The 11,969-nt window shown below is 40.2% G+C and overlaps 1 protein-coding gene across 2 annotated transcripts in view; it reads right to left on the reverse strand.

The window, feature by feature from the left end:
• Positions 1–3,188: 3,188 nt before the first annotated feature.
• Positions 3,189–11,969, reverse strand: part of LOC118396116 (RNA-binding Raly-like protein) — a 60,967-nt gene continuing 52,186 nt past the window's right edge. The window contains exons 5-8 of one of the 2 annotated variants that reach the window (XM_052465525.1): positions 11,229–11,342; positions 9,258–9,397; positions 8,320–8,367; positions 3,189–8,158 (exon numbers count right to left, since the gene is read on the reverse strand). In XM_052465525.1, coding sequence (XP_052321485.1) covers positions 8,329–8,367; positions 9,258–9,397; positions 11,229–11,342 — 293 coding nt within the window. In that variant the 3' untranslated portion in view covers positions 3,189–8,158; positions 8,320–8,328. Of the gene's footprint in view, positions 8,159–8,300; positions 8,368–9,257; positions 9,398–11,228; positions 11,343–11,969 lie in introns of both variants that reach the window. The other variant, XM_052465524.1, reaches the window with a different exon arrangement.

The following is an 11,969-nucleotide window of genomic DNA, read 5'->3' on the forward strand; positions in this document are numbered from 1 at the left end:
GTTCACCAACAACTGTGTGGATTTACATGACACCAACTCCATAATGAAGTTTACTGACAACACTACGGTTGTAGGCCTGATAACCATCAACAACGAGTCAGCCTATAGGGAAGAGGTAAGTGAACTGGCATTGTGGTGTTATGACAACAACCTGTCCCTCAGCGTCAGCAAAACAAAGGAGTTGGTTGTTGACTTCAGGAAGCAGAGGAGGGAAAATGCCCCGATCCACAACAACGTAACTGCAGTAGAGTTGGTCCCATTAGGCTCACTTGGTAGAGCGTGGCACCTGCAACGCCAGGGTTGTGGGTTCGATTCCGACAGGGGACGAGTACGAACAAATATGAAAATGTATGAGCTCACTACTGTAAGTTGCTCTGGATAAGAGTGTCTGCTAAATGATTCAAATACACAAAAAAACATGTCAAATGTTAAGTTCCACGGCATCCACATCACCAAGGGCTTGTCATGGAACAACATTACTACCACTGTTGTCAAGAGGGCTCAACAGCTTCTCTACTTCCTACATTGGCTGAAGAAATTTGGCATGCCACACCGAGTCCTCTCCAAATATCACTGCTGCACCATCGAGAGCGTCCAGACTGGTTGCATCATGGCCTGGTACGAGAATTGCTACATCCACAACTGCAAGGCCCTTCAGTGAGTGGTGAAGACGTCCCAGTACACCACTGGGACCGTGCTCCCAACCATCCAGGGCATCTACTCAAAACAGTGCCTGAGGAAGGAACGCAGCATCATCAAGACCCCACACACCCCAGCCACGAGCTGTTCTCTCACTTACCATCAGGCAGATGGTATTGGGGCATGAGGTCTGATACCAACAGGCTAAGAGACTGTTTCTATCTACAAGCCATCAGACTGCCGAACACTTGAGCTGGACTGACCACCTGCTAAGATTTTCTGCACCTTAGCACACATGCAATCACTCATGCACACAACCACACAGACATACACACACACATATACACTCATTCGACAATCAATATTACACTTTATATACACTACCGTGCAAAAGTTTGGGGTCACTTAGAAATGTCCTTGTTTTTGAAAGAAAAGCACATTTTCTGTCCATTAAAATAACATTGAATTGATCAGAAATCCAGTGCAGACGTTGTTAATGTTGTAAATGACTATTGTAGCTGGAAACGGCAGATGTTTTATGAAATATCTACATAGGCGTACAGAGGCCCATTATCAGCAACCATCACTCCTGTGTTCCAATGGCATGTTGTGTTAGCTAATCCAAGTTTATCATTTTAAAAGACTAATTGATCATTAGAAAACCATTTTGCAATTATGTTAGCACAGCTGAAAACTGGTGTCCTGATTAAAGAAGCAATAAAACTGCCCTTCTTTAGACTAGTTGAGTATCTGGAGCATCAGCATTTGTGGGTTCGATTACAGGCTCAAAATGGCCAGAAACAAAGCACTTTCTTCTGAAACTCGTCAGTCTATTCTTGTTCTGAGAAATGATAGCTATTCAATGCGAGAAATTGCCAAGAAACTGAAGATCTCATACAACGCTGTGTACTAATCCCTTCACAGAACAGCGCAAACTTGCTCTAACCTGAATAGAAAGAGGAATGGGAGGCCCCGGTGCACAACTGAGCAAGAGGACACCTACATTAGAGTCTAGTTTGAGAAACAGATGCCTCACAAGTCCTCAACTTGCAGGTTCATTAAATAGTACCCGCAAAACACCAGTCTCAACATTAACAGTGAAGAGGAGATGGATGCTGACCTTCTAGGCAGAGTTCCTCTGTCCAGTGTTGTGTTCTTTTGCCAATATTAATCTTTTATTTTTATTGGCCAGTTTATTGGCCAGGCTTTTTCTTTGCACTTCTGGCCTAGAAGGCCAGCATCCCTGAGTCACCTCTTCACTGTTGACATTGAGACTGGTGTTTTGCGAGCAATTACCTCGACAAACCTGTGCCATCGCACATTGACCCTGTACGGGTACCCCCTGTATATTGCCTCGATACTGTTATTCTACTGCTGCTCTTTAATTATTTTTAATTATTTTTTACTTAACATTTATTTTTCTTAAAATTGCGTTGTTGGTTAAGGGCTTGTAAGTAAGCATTTCACTGTTGTATTCGGCGCATGTGACACATACATTTAGATTTGATTTGATGTCGATAACTTGTTGTTTTATGCCAGTATATGAATCTAAAGTTTATTTGGTTCTCATCACTTACCCGATCGTGCAGTTGTTTCAAACATGACAAAATAGTTCACTTTCGTTCTTTGCAAGGGCAACTCACTTTGGATTGACTATGAGCAAACAGTGGTGGGAAAAGTACACAATTGTCTTACTTGAGTAAAAGTAAAGATACCTTAATAGAAAATGACTCAAGTAAACCTGAAATTCACTCAGTAAAATACTACTTCAGTAAAAGTCTAAAAGTATTTGGTTTTAAATATACGTAAGTATCAAAATGCAATTGCTAAAATATAGTCTACTTATTAAGTATCAAAAGTACAAGTATAAAGCATTTGAAATTCCTTATATTAAGCAAACCAGATGGCACGATTTTTTTATTTATTTTTTATTTACAGATAGCCAGGGGCACACTACAACACAATTTACAAATTAAGCATTTGTGTTTAGTGAGTCCGCCAGATCGGAGGCAATAGGGATGACCAGGGACGGTCTCTTGATAAGGTGCGTGAATTGGACCATTTCCTGTGCTGCTAAGCATTAAAAATGTAATGAGTACCTTTGAGTGTTAAGAAAAATGTATGGTGTAAAAAGTACATTATTTTCTTTAGGAATGTAGTGGAGTAAAGGTTCTCAACAATATACATAGTAAAGTAAAGCACAGATACCGCAAAAAAACGACTTAAGTAGGAGTCTACTTTAACGTATTTTTACTTAAGTAGACTACTTTACAAGACTGTGCGCAAACAAATGTCCGGTGCCAAAGGATGACCAGACCTATTTCGAAAATAAACTAGGGGCTCTATTCAATCTGTATCGTGGAAATGCATAGTTACATTGCGATGGAAATGTAATAAAAGCAATGTTCTCTCGTTAATAGAGACTGCATTCACAGTTAACGCTGCAGAGCCGACCGCTCAATAGGACATTTCTTTAAATGTCCTATACGGGATGGAATAGAGCCCTTGGTCTATGCGTATCTTGTCAACATTGACAAAGTTTAGCCACATGGTTGATACAGTGTTTATTGTGGTCGCCTGGCCGACTTAATTGCCCATAACAAGACAATATAAAATAGACAATCAAATTAGAATAGTCCACAGATAAAAATAAAGAAAATAATATAATAATTACTAATTGTTTACAAGTCAGGTAAATTATTGAACTGAGTACAGAGAACACTGCCAAACAATAAGCCACCACATTTCTATGCTCAGGCTACTCAAATGTATGTTAAATAAATATGCATACTCAGTTATTCGAAAATAGTCATACCTTTACTACTGTCACCAATGTATAGTTTATATTCAGTATTTTATAAACACAAAAAACCACGAGACTTCATGAAACATATATAATAATGCAAAGTAAACGCAAATGCTTAATATAATAATATACTGGGAATCTATGAAAAACCATCACATCTTCAACTTAATTTTTTCCAGAGTAAATAGTCTGGATTTATTTTCTTGCTGGTCATAAAGAAAGTGAAATATACTTATTTTAACAGTTGTTTTCAAATAGCCATGGTTTAAAATACAGTACAACATTATACAGTAAGGTCGTTCCACCAATTAGGTGCCTTTTGAATAGTTAAACACGCTGGGGATAAAAACATTTTATTTCACTACATTTTTACCTTCTGTCACAAAGAGCACATGTTCAACTTAACATAAAACAAAATGTTCCCATCTCTAGAGGTAAAAAAGAAATGACTACAGTAATTGCATGCCTATTAAGTGCCAAATAAAGTAACAAGGTTGACAACTTAAAGCAGACATGAATCCCCTTGTGACAAGGGGAATAGAAGCTTGGTGTGTGCAACAAGGAGAGGCAATTGAATGCAAGCTTCACTAAAAACATCGAAATTGTTAAAATAATTTCTAGCCTGTCTATGGGCAACATCTTATGCTTTACCCACTCAGTTCTCCACCACAAAACACCAGAAAATGACAAAAAAAATAGTAGAACGAGCTCACCTGATTTGACTGTTCAAAGTTTAATGTCTCTTTTGAAAAAACAATTTTTTTAAAGGAATAGTTTCAGCATACTAAAATAGTGTTCAGTTTACATAACAGGGTTGACCTTAAAATGAGGGACAGGGTTTTTCTTTACCTTAAAATGTATCACTAATAATATTAAATAAATAAATAATCTTCAGAAATGACTTGGTCAAAGCAACAAAATAACTAGGGCTTTACAATGATGATGAAATCCTGGAGAAATGTTGGGGTGAAGAAGAGGGTTAACATTTTCCTTGAGGTCACAGAGGATGCACAGAGAGAGATGTCAAAGTGCTGACTTTTGGCACTTTAGCAAGTTTTTTATTCATATTAAAAATCAAATGTATTGAAATCCAATGTGGTCTATATTCAATGGCATTTCATTTAAGAGGCTTTTAAAATGCAATATTTGTGCACAATTTCTACTTCAAATATCAAAGGGAAGCAAAAGGCACTAATTTCGTGGAACAACCCTGTAGTATTTTTCAATGGCAATTGTTATGACTATTTACAATGAATAATAGTTTTTAGTTGTGGCATTGAAGCACCTCCTGGGGTAAAGAAAATAGTTTGATGCCGATATTGTCACCAGAATAACGCAATCAACAAATTCCTCCTCAAGTCAATAAGGTTTCCATCCAACCTTTGTATGCAAGTAAAGTACGTCTGAAAAGAAATTGTATGACAGGCACAATGGAAACAGAACAAGTGTTGGTAAACTTTCCAAATGTCTACAAAACAAAATACAGGATCTTTTTGTTTCGGTAAAATTCATTTTGCGGGAAATGTCGGTGGAAACGCTTTTAGGCGCAAGTATTGATATAATAACCCTCATATTGAAGTTAACTTGGAGACACACGATGGTTTGTGGTGTGGTCCTCCCACTACAACTCGTCGGGAAAGCATGCAGTTTATTAGCTACATATTAAATAAATGATGGTGAATTGAACAGGGTTGTGAAAGTGCAAGGTGATGAGTTTAATGCTCCAATAAATATCGAGGTTATTATTCTGGTGACATGATCATCGACGCTTGACTGCCGTTTGATAAACAATATCGCTCTTTAATCCATAATAATCTCATCATGTTACATCAATACAGTTGAAAATGCGAAAGAAATGCATTTGACGTGTATTTTTTTATTCGGTACAAGGGGATTTAACCGCAAATGTTATTTTTATTTGCTCTATGTCATCACGCACAGTCGTTTATCCGCAACAAGTAAATTTGATGGAAACACGTGTTGGGAAAATGCGCACATTGTTTTTATGCGGATTTTAGAATATTCGCATGAAAATCTGTTGCCAATTGGATGGAAACCTAGCTACTGATAATGACAACACATGATAGTCCTTTCCAATACATATTGGAGAGTCTTATCCTAGTGATATGATGATCTATGTTTGGCTGCCATTTGACAAATATAAATAATCTCACTCTTTCCATAATAATCTCATCATGTATGTAACAGTATAGCTGTTGGCTAGAGCGCACGTGTGCCAATACCAGAGTGGGCACATTCGCGATGACGCAACATACTGTATTTCATCACCCAACCATCAGTAGAGTTGAAAATGCGAAGGAAACCTATTTAGCGTGGGTTTTTTTCCGGTACATGGGAATTTAACCGCACAAGTTATTTGTATGTGCACTATGTCATCACTCACTATTTTTTTTTATCCACAACAAGTCAGTTTGGTGGAATGAAAACACACCACTAGTGGTAAAATGTGCATATTTTCTTTATGCCGATTTGAGAATATTTGCATAAATATCTGACTCCATTTGGATGGAAACCTAGCTACTGACAGTACTAATGTGGAAGCTATGGGAAGTTGGTAGAGACAAATATGCAAAGTAGAGGAGAACACACAGGGAGTTTAGATGCCTAATATTGTTGTCCGATGCCTGGTCAATCTCAAATGGCTATTTATATCAATTGATTAATTACATATTCCTAATCTGTGGTGATCTGAATACATCAAGTGGCAGTACAACATTACGAATGTACAGTTGAAGTCGGAAGTTTACATACACCTTAGCCAAATACATTTAAACTCAGTTTTTCACCATTCCTGACATTTAATCCTTGTAAAAAATCCCTGTTTTAGGTCAGTTAGGATCACCACTTTTTTAATGAATGTGAAATGTCAGAATAATAGTAGAGTGAATTATTTATTTCAGCTTTTATTTCTTTCATCACATTCCCAGTGGGTCAGACGTTTACATACACTCAATTCGTATTTGGTAGCATTTCCTTTAAATAGTTTCACTTGGGTCAAACGTTTGGGTAGCCTTCCACAAGCTTCCCACAATAAGTTGGGTGAATTTTGTCCAACTCCTCCTGACAGAGCTGGTGTAACTGAGTCAGGTTTGTAGGCCTCCTTTCGCGCACACGCCTTTTCAGTTCTGCCCACAAATGTTCTATGGGATTGAGGTCAGGGCTTTGTGATGGCCACTCCAATACCTTGACTTTGTTGTCCTTAAGCCATTTTGCCACAACTTTGGAAGTATGCTTGTGGTCATTGTCCATTTGGAAGACCCATTTGCGACCAAGATTTGATTTCCTGACTGATGTCTTGAGATGTTGCTTCAATATATCCACATAAATTCCCTTCCTCATGAAGCCATCTATTTTGTGAAGTGCACCAACCCGTCCTGCAGCAAAGCACCCCCACAACATGATGCTTCCATCCCCGTGCTTCACGGTTAGGATGGTGTTCTTCGGCTTGCAAGCCTCCCCCTTTTTCCTCCAAACATAACGATGGTCATTATGACCAAACAGTTCGACTTTTGCTTCATCAGATCAGAGGACATTTCTCCAAAAGTACGATCTTTGTCCCCATGTGCATTTGCAAACCGTAGTCTGGCTTTTTTTAATGGTGGGTTTGGAGCAGTGGCTTCTTCCTTGCGGAGCAGCCTTTCAGGTTATGTCGATATTGGACTTGGTTTACTGTGGATATAGATACTTTTGTACCTGTTTCCTCCAGCATCTTCACAAGGTTCTTTGCTGTTGTTCTGGGATTGATTTGCACTTTTCACACCAAAGTACATTCATCTCTTGGAGACAGAATGCGTCTCCTTCCTGAGCGGTATGACGGCTGCGTGGTCCCATGGTGTTTATACTTGCGTACTATTGTTTGTACAGATGAACGTGGTACCTTCAGGCGTTTAGAAATTGCTCCCAAGGATCAACCAGACTTGGAGGTCTACAATTTGTTTTCTGAGGTCTTGGCTGATTTCTTTTGATTTTCCAGTGATGTCAAGCAAAGAGGCACTGAGTTTGAAGGTAGGTCTTGAAATACATCCACAGGTACACCTCCAATTGACTCAAATAATGTCAATTTTCTAGAATATTCCCAGCTGTTTAAAGGCACAGTCAATTTAGTGTACGTAAACTTCTGATCCACTGGAATTGTGATACAGTGAAATAAGTGAAATAATCTGTTTGTAAACAATTGTTGGAAACAATTACTTGTGTCATGCACAAAGTAGATGTCCTAACTGACTTTCCAAAACTATAGTTTGTTAACAAGAAATTTGTGAAGTGGTTGAAAAACAAGTTTAATGACTCCAACCTAAGTATATGTAAACTTCCAACTTCAACTGTAGTTGTATAAATGTGGGTGTGTCTGTCTGTGTGATGCATATCAGTTGTCAGACCCATTCTTCAAGAGACTACACATTTTTTTTTAAAGCTGCCATATTTTGTTGAGTCCATAAGTCTGTAGGAACCTGTTACAAAGGGGAGCTGGAGACACAAAGGTGGACAGAAGCTTACTGTGGGAAAGGAACTGAGGGTAACCAGGGAAATATTTCTTACTCATCAAAAGAAAAGATTCACTGAAGATCCAACTTTGTAAGGTACAGTGTATTTGAAGGTTCTGTCCATGTTGACTGTGATCAGAGATGATCACTCCTCTTCACTTGAATCCCTCTCCATGTCGCTGTGCTGCTGTCATTGGGTTCATTGAGTCTGGAGAGAGTAAAAGTGATAATGATAGTTGAGAATGAACCAATACTTACTTACACTCTTATTAACATGTAATTACACACTGAAATGTAACAGACTCCACATGCAAACAATCATGTTGAGTGCTATAATCCTGACAGATCACCTTTATTAGCCATGTATACCTGATCTCCTCACATGTTATCTTCCAGATCAGAATGATGGTTATGTATCTGAGAAATCACAAGAGCGAGTGAGACTTTATATGCTGACATGAAACACACTATGATACATTTGCTCACCATCACAGAAACCATCACATTCACAGATCACAAAAACATTTATCTGACAGTTACCAGATTTCACTGTGACTGTAACTCTCCATCTGTGCATCTGTTTAACCAAGTTTAGGAGGGATGAGTGACACTCCCTGGCAATCCTAGGAAGTGTTATTACTCCTTGCCATTAGGACAGATTTGGGATACTGTATTGTGGTTGACTGGTAAACACTTGTCTCTATTCATTCCTTCCATCTTCCTCCCCCTTTCCCCCTCAACTGTCAGAGAAACAATGGCTCCCCTGCCTGGTGAACACACCTACCGCTCAGCCCACACAGCCTGGTATAGATAATGAACAGTGGTACGGAGGCAGAACACTTATTGTGTCAGCCAGGTAGGGAGACACTTGGCTGTAATTGTAGATAATTACTTTTCTTTTGAAGAGATGGGCGCAAAGAATGTAATGTATGTACGAGTCCCAAAATCTGAGAACAATAGTTAATCAATTATCATCTCCCCTTATCTCACTCTCTTTGTTCTATGACGCACACACACACACACACACACACACACACACACACACACACACACACACACACACACACACACACACACACACACACACACACACACACACACACACACACACACACACACACACACACACTTTTCCAGAACTATTGCAACTGTGACAGCCAACATGTAGAAGATATGCACTTTCAGAACAAATAATGAAAATCTATGATAATGTAAAACGTTCACTCACGAACCAAACAGTAATATAACATTGCTGAGGTGCAGGAGTGAGCAATCACCAGTAGGAGGAGGAAGAGTTTTGTGTTTACCCTGTGGTGGTGCTGGTGGTAATCATCGCTGGCTTCTCCTGGCTCTGGGCTCTCTCTCTGTCTGTGGTGAAGGCTGACAGGGGAGTCGTCCAGACTGCTCACTGAGTCCGACACACTGCCCTCCCCGGTCAGTGGTGAATCTGGACCAGACACACGCACACAGTTGTTTTCACAATTGTTGAGCATGATAGTTTTCAGTGTACCTCTCTGTGGAATATAGTCCATAGAATATTGCTTTAACTGTGTTTTTGAACTGCTTTCTTTGTCAACGGTAGCCAACGTCCCAGTCCTGTGCACAACAAAGCCTGCCGACAGTTACCTTCGAGGGCAGTGCACATTTTTTACATTTTCTGTTGATGCAGTGCTCACTGATGCAAGATGCCCCAAATGATAATAGATAGTAGTCATAATGGGCCCACAATAATCGGATGACAATACACTACATGGACAAAAATATGTGGACACCCCTTCAAATTAGTGGATTTGCTTATTTCAGTCACATCGGTTGCTGACAGGTGTATAAAATCTTACACACAGCCATGCAATGTCCATAGACAAACAGTGGCAGTAGAATGAAATGTACGGAAGCGCTTAGTGACTTTCAACATGGCCCCATCAAAGGATACCACCTTTACAAACAAGTCAGCTAGAGCTGCCCCGGGCAACTGGAAGTGCTGTTATTGTGAAGTGGAAACATCTAGGAGCAACAACAGCCCCAAAGTGGTAGGCCACACATGCTCACAGAATGGGACCACTAAGTGCTGAAGCACATATTGTTTAAAAATTGTCTGTCCTCGGTTGCAACACTCACTACTGAGTTCCAAACTGCCTCTGGAAGCAACATCAGCACAATAACTGTTTGTCGGGGGCTTCATGAAATGGGGTTCCATGGCCGAGCAGCCGCACATAAGCCTAAAATCACCATGTGCATTGCCAATTGTCCGCTCGAGGGGTGTAAAGCTTGCCGCCATTGGACTCTGGAGCAGTGGAAACGCATTGTCTGGAGTGATGAATCACGCTTCCTCATCTGGCAGTCCGATGAACGAATCTGGGCTACCTGCCCGAATGCATAGTTCCAACTGTAAAGCTTGGTGGAGGAGGAATAATGGTCTGGGGCTGTTTTTCATGGTTAGGGCTAGGCACCTTAGTTCCAGTGAAGGGAAATTGTAATGCTACAGTATACAATGACATTCTAGTCAAGTCTGTGCTTTGATGCAACAGTTTAGCGTGACAAAACGAGGTCAATACAGAAATGGTTTGTCTGGAAGAACTTGACTCGACTGCCCATAGCCCTGACCTACACCCCACTGAACACCTTTTTTCGATGAATTGGAATGCCGACTGCGAGCCAGGCCTAATCGCCCAACGTCCGCACTAATGCCCTTGTGGCTGAATGGAAGCAAGTCCCAGCAGTTCCAACATCTATTGGAAAGCCCTCACAGAAGAGTGGAGGCTGTAATACCAGCAGAGGGGGACCAACTCCATAATAATGCCCATGTTTTTGGAATGAGATGTTCAACGTCCACATAATTTTGGCCATGTTAAGTAGTTCTTTACTTTAATCAATGAATAGTCATTTTCCCCTCCACGTGTTATCTCTCCTTATCATAGACTCTGAAGAGGATTACAAAACAATGTAATGTTGCAGGGGAAATTCTGTAAGTTAAGCAATAAGGAACGATGGGGTGTGGTATATGGCCAATAGGGCTGTTCTTATTCACGACGCAACCAGGAGTGCCTGGATACAGCCCTTAGCCGTGCTATATTGGCCATATATCACAAACCCCTGATGTGCCTTATTGCTATTATAAACAGGTTACCAATGTAATTAGAGCAGTAAAAATAAATGTTTTGTCATACCATGGTATACGGTCTGATAAACCACGGCTGTCAGCCAATCATTATTCAGGGCTCGAAACATCAAGTTTATAATATGAAATAAATCTCCAGTCCAGGCTCCAACCCTTCTACCTGAGTGATCTTTTCTCCGTCTGTCCATCTTTTCCACACTGTCCAGCAGTCCATCAATTTGCACCTTGATCAGAGTCAACTCACTCTTTATGGCCAACAGCTCTGCCAGCTTCACTGTAGAGGGAGAGAGAGGGAGAGAGAAATGGAGGGAGAAAGGAAAGAGAGAAATTTAGATTTGAGAAATAATCCTCTTTTGAGAGAAAATGACATAAATCTCCCATTAACATTGATGTATGATTTGCATGAAAGTCCAAGTTGTGAGTGCAGGTCTTAAAATAGGATTTGGCCTAGAGAGGCCTGTAATAGTTCATAGTGTTGAAGCCTGTACTCACATACACATACTCACTTTGTCTTTCCCATGCATGCCACCATCACTTAGTGTAGTGGAAGCACCCTCACTCCCAGGGCCTTAACATCTCCTCTCCACTAGCCTATGGTCTTTAATGGGAAATTCATATTACAACCCCAGCTCTGAGAAAACAACCCTGAAACTCTTTACTATTAAAAGCTGTTTGACCTCTGCAGCTACAAAGACAATCTAATTCCCCTATGATGGGCTGGCAGTAAAAACTATTAAGGCTTGTAATAAACTAGTATAAACAATTCTTATTTGTTATGCACTATTAACTTGGTATAATTGCAGCATGTTGATAGGCTGGGTAGTGGAAGGAGAGGGGCCCTGCAGTCAAAAGGCTTTTAATGAAGAGACCATCTGGTGCTTCTGACTGTGCCCTGGGGCTC

Source organism: Oncorhynchus keta, chromosome 17 (genome assembly GCF_023373465.1).
Source record: "Oncorhynchus keta strain PuntledgeMale-10-30-2019 chromosome 17, Oket_V2, whole genome shotgun sequence".
NCBI lineage: Eukaryota > Metazoa > Chordata > Actinopteri > Salmoniformes > Salmonidae > Oncorhynchus > Oncorhynchus keta.